Source organism: Sinocyclocheilus grahami, unplaced genomic scaffold, assembly GCF_001515645.1.
Source record: "Sinocyclocheilus grahami isolate Dianchi unplaced genomic scaffold, SAMN03320097.WGS_v1.1 scaffold1648.1, whole genome shotgun sequence".
Taxonomy (NCBI): Eukaryota; Metazoa; Chordata; class Actinopteri; order Cypriniformes; family Cyprinidae; genus Sinocyclocheilus; species Sinocyclocheilus grahami.
In genome coordinates this window covers 221483-227095 of record NW_015506827.1, presented here as the reverse complement: position 1 = coordinate 227095, position 5613 = coordinate 221483, and the positions used below count along the sequence as shown (strand labels likewise).

The following is a 5613-nucleotide window of genomic DNA, read 5'->3' as shown; positions in this document are numbered from 1 at the left end:
GGGGGCGTGGCAGAGTCTTAACTTTGATAAAGAATATCTCTTTGGTTTTGAGACTTTAGTCTTTGCAACTTCAGGGATCTTATCTATGCACAATCAGCTTGTAACACTCCAAAGAGAAAGCAAAACTTGAAATAGCATCATATGACCCCTTTAAGCATAAACTTAGTTAACGGTGAGACATTTTTCTGAATTTATTAAATAAAGAGTTCACCCTCTGCAGTGAATGGGTGCCGTCAGAATGAGAATCCAAACAGCTGATAAAAACATCACAATAATCCACAGCACTCCAGTCCATCAGTTAACATCTGGAGAAGACAAAAGCTGAGACACATCCAGCATTAAGACGTTTTTAACTAAAGTTCATAATCCATAATAACGCTTCCTCCAGTGAGTCAGTGTTCTGGTGTGAATCAGGAGAGAGATCAGCACAGATCAAGCAGCGTTTAAACAGCTCTGAACACATCTGTGGCTGGATTGTGATGTGAGAGACAACAGCAGATGCACTTTTTCACTGGAGGAAGTGTTATTATAGATTATGAACATTAGTTAAAAACATCTTAATGCTAGATTTGTCTCAGCTTTTGTCTTCTCCAGATGTTAACTGATGGACTGGAGTGCTGTGGATTATTGTGAGTCAGTTTTCAGCAATTTTTCACTTGTGGATGAACTGTGATTAGATATTTGTACAGAAAAACAGGACAAAAATACTAAGAATATCATTTTTGCAGTGTACAGAGATCATTTGTTTCAGTAGTCATCGCTTAATCATTGCAACTCAAACATCGCTTAGAAAACAAATCTCGTCCGAACGAGAGATGTGTAGGAAAAGATTATGAACATTAGTTAAAACGTCTTAATGCTAGATTTGTCTCAGCTTTTGTCTTCTCCAGATGTTAACTGATGGACTGGAGTGCTGTGGATTATTGTGAGTCAGTTTTCAGCAATTTTTCACTTGTGGATGAACTGTGATTAGATATTTGTACAGAAAAACAGGACAAAAATACTAAGAATATCATTTTTGCAGTGTACAGAGATCATTTGTTTCAGTAGTCATCGCTTAATCATTGCAACTCAAACATCGCTTAGAAAACAAATCTCGTCCGAACGAGAGATGTGTAGGAAAAAAATGAAAGTCTAAAAAAGAAAGATGAAAGGGCAGCGATATAAATAACGTACTGAGCTAAGTGATGATCTCAGTGAAAAAGAGAGCGAGAAATACTCACTATCAACCCAAATGATGTAACGAGGAATGAATAAAAAGAAGGAGAGGGGGATGAAAGAAAACAGTGTGAGAATAATGGCAGGTAAAGGACTGGAGCGAGAGAGAGAATGCTGGCTGCTGATTGGCTGAGCTCCAGCGCTGGAGGAGATCAAAGCATCTCAAACCCCAGATCCTCATCCGCACAGAGAAACTGAAAACTCAGAGATGAGGAGGTGTGAATGGAGCCGGAGGAGTGCAGATTGTAGATTATGTAATGTTGTAGAGGTCTTGTGTTGTGGGAGACACTGAAGACATGTGAACGTCCTAATTAGAGGTTTCTAGAAGAGAATGTGTGACGTAACACAAGAAAACCTGAGCTTAAAGGGATAGGTCACATGAAAATAAAAAAATGCCAGCATTGTTTACGTTCATTCATATCACTACAAACCCTGTCGCTCGTGGAACACAAAAGAAGATGTTTAGCAGAATGTGTAGGCTGCTCTTTTCCATACAGTGAAAGTGAATGGGGCTGCTGGCTTCTACAAATGACATACAAATTAATTGATTTGCATTTATTCCCAACTCATTCCAAAGCCATTAATACTTTTATTCAGCAAGGATGCATTAAACTTATTGTGTGACAGTAAATACTTTTTAAATGTTACAAAAAAATCTATTTAAAATAAATGCTGTTGTTGTGAATTTTCTATTCATCAAAGAAATATAATATACCTAACCCTTTTGGGAGCTTGACCATGCTTGTCCACATTTATTTTCAGCGGATAGAAACGAGCAGAGACATTTTCTTTTGTGTTCCTTGGAAGAAATAAAGTCATACGGGTTGGGAATAACATGAGGGTGATTAAATGATGACAAAACCTTTTTAATGGTGAATTAGTGAATTAGCTCTTTATCTCACACCGAACAAAGCCAGGCTGTGTTGCTTGGCTGGAATCATTTCTATTACATTTGTATTTCCCATATTGCATAACAAGACCCTGACTGGTCCAGTAAGGGCGGCTCAGCCTCAGCTCGAATGTAATGCACTGGAAGCTCCTCGTGAGAACAGAGTGCCTTTAATTCTATTGGAAGGCTGCTGTAATTGCTTGTTTTCCCGTCTCACTGCGAGCAGAACCTCAGATTCGTTCACCTGCGGTTTCGTGGAATAAGATGCAGCTTTTGCTCCACACACACACACACAGACTCACACACACACACACACACACACAAACACTCACACACACACACACACACACACACTCAAACTCAATTTTAAACGTATAATCTCAGAACAAGGCTGTCTTGTCATATACACACGAGCACACATGATGATAACACACACAAGCACACCCAGAATCAATTTCAACATGATTACTTTATTTTTTTTGTAGAGAACCCTTTCTATTTCATCTGATGCACTTACAATGAGACGTCCACTCACACAAAGTCATTCTGAGAAGACTCCTTGAGCTCTGTGGAATATGTCATCCTTGTCAAAAATAACCATCGAGCTGAAAATAACACAAACTGCCTCCAAAAACGGCAAAAGTCTCTCTCAGAAAACTACAGTTGTGCTCTTAAAACCAATTTCTTTCTTGGAATAAAAAAGTAAAAAAGGTAATTCTGACTTTCTTTCTCGAAATTCTAAGAAAAAAGTCAGAGCTGGTAAATATAAACTAATAATTCTGACTTTTTTTTTTACACCTTCCAATTCTGTTTTCTTGTTTCAGTTAAGGAATAAAAAACCAGTTAATTTAGAGGTTTTAGCTCACGTTTCTGACTTTCTCAATTCTGAGTTTATATCTCACAGTTCTGAGTTTGTATTTTGCAGAAGGTATAAAGTCTCAGTTATCAGAATCAGGATCAAAATCAGGATCAGGATGAGGATGAGGATGAGGATGAGGATGAGGATGAGGATGAGGATGAGGATGAGGATGACTTTCTCGAAATTCTAAGAAAAAAGTCAGAGCTGGTAAATATAAACTAATAATTCTGACTTTTTTTTTTACACCTTCCAATTCTGTTTTCTTGTTTCAGTTAAGGAATAGACTCACAGCGCTGCATCTGCTCTCTGTCTCTGTGTTTCTGTGTCACTCCCAAACACATTTAGACCTAAACTTAAGATTTACATATTTGAACTGCATATACAATTTCCATCCATTTGGATTATTTAACATAATCTAATAAACCTGATGTGATGTGTATCTGTCAGTCAGTCACACATGAACGAAACGGCTCAGATTTCTGTAATAGTACTTAATAAAGTGAATCTCATTTGTTTCAGTCTCATATATTTTAACTAACTGAATATTACTTAGTCATATTTAACCATGTTCATAGTTTATTCACAAAATTGCTCACAGTTAACAGATTTATGTTGATTGCAAGGATTTTGAATAAATGCATTTTGAAAATATGATTTTTAAAATTAAATCAAATAGATGCAAATAATTAATAATAAACTATTCCATGATCTTCAGCATTTAATTTTATCATTTGATTTTTTTTAAAAAATATGGTTTTAGTTTTAGTTAACTAAAATAGCCCTGTTTGGCACTCCAAATAATGTTTAGGCTTAAATTTAAGATTTATGTTTTTGAATTACATGTAACATTTCAATCCATTTGGAAATTTTAGATAGTTTTAACATTAAAAAAAAAAGTATGTAATACATATTTGTTTGTCAAAAATATGTGTTTATGTTGTGATTCTTGAGGTAGTTATATTGTGAGTTTGTGTTTTCTGAATGAGAACATGGTTAAACCTGTGCAGAATGATGCAGTGCTTGTGTAGAGTTGAGCTGAAAACACTGAGCAGATTGGAGCGTGTGTGCAAACAGGTGAAATGTGTTAAAGGTTTTGAGAAACGTGTCTTTGGTTCAGGAACTGTATGAATGGTTTGGAAAACTGTGCCAAACGAATCAGTTATAGTGTGTTAGCAATCCAGAAAAACTGTAGTGGGGCAACAGAAACATAAAAAAATATGTATTTAAAATGTCTTGCCAAAAATATGTGTTTAAGTGATGTGTTAACTTTAGACTAGTGTGACAGAATTGCAAAAATATCCAATATTTATAACTTCTATCAAGATTTTATTCATTATAGTGATTATTCTCATTGATAGGGCCCTAGATATGTGTCTTTCTGTGAGCGTATGAATCTGTTGGTTGTTTGTTAGGTTGTTTTTGTGTGTTTTTCATACTCATGGATGATTTTGTGCACTTTCTGTCCACCCCAGTGCGGTTCGCTCCGTACAGACTGCAGGACATCGCTCTGAAGCCGCTGCTGTTCGAGGTGCCCAGCATCACCATGGACACTGTGTTCACTAGCCGTGATTGGCTCTTCCAGGAGGTCGACACCTACCTGCGCCCTGCCCACTCCTCCACCAATCGCGGCGTGGTTCTGGTGGGCAGCATTGGCTACGGCAAAACCGCCATCATCTCGCGCCTCGTGGCTCTCAGCTGCCATGGAAACCGCATGCGACAGATCGCCTCCGACAGCCCACAGGCGTCGCTGAAGCGTAAGGCTTATTATTAGTGGATGTCACTTTTGCAAAGTGTACTGACCAAACTTCACATGCTGTCGGTCAGCCACGGTGCTTCTGTGCTGCAATCAGCTTTCCTAGAGCTCGTGTAGTGTGTGACTTCTGCGCCAGCCACTCTATGGCGAAAATAATAAATAGAATATAATCAACATGGGCTCATTGAAAAAATGCCTCTGTCTACATTTCTGGAAAAACCCTGTACCTACAGTTCACTGCAGTTTCCAAAATGAACACTAGTGGCAGTAAAACACCAACAATGTTTATTACTTTTCACACAAATTATAATTACGGGTGCAGATTATTGATTAATAAAGGCTTATTTTTGCACAATTTATGTGCACAATAGTATGTTCTGGCCTCAAAGCACTTTTACCACAGTGCGTTATTTGTAAAGGAATAAATTTTGATGTTTGCATCACATAACCAGCTCCATATATTTGGCTTTTCTTACGTAGTAAACTTGCTCGGTTTCACTTTGAAAAGTGTCACAAGAAAACACATATCCTTTTACAGAATGTCACCATAGGCATGTTTTTCCAATGAGCCGGGACTGAGTGTAATTGATTGCTTGCATGTGTGTGTTCAGATGGAGAGGGCATCCCTCTCACACAGCCGCAGACTTCCCATGGTACACTGGGAGGAGGAAGTTGCCCTGGAACTCCGGAAATGAGGAGGAGGCAGGAGGAGGCCATGAGGAGGCTTGCATCACAGGTACACACACGCACGCACGCACGCACGCACGCACACACACACACCAGTGAGTAGTGTACACATATGCACACACACATATGTACACACGCACACACACATATGCACACACACACACACACACACACACACACACACACACACACACACACACACACACA

General features: G+C 38.4%; 1 protein-coding gene across 1 annotated transcript in view; it reads left to right on the top strand.

The window, feature by feature from the left end:
- LOC107571758 (protein TANC2-like) overlaps positions 1-5613 on the top strand; it is a 42735-nt gene that overhangs the window by 5831 nt on the left and 31291 nt on the right. Inside the window, 2 exon segments of the mRNA XM_016258120.1 lie at positions 4439-4720; positions 5331-5455. Of these exon segments, the coding sequence (XP_016113606.1) occupies positions 4439-4720; positions 5331-5455 (407 nt within the window).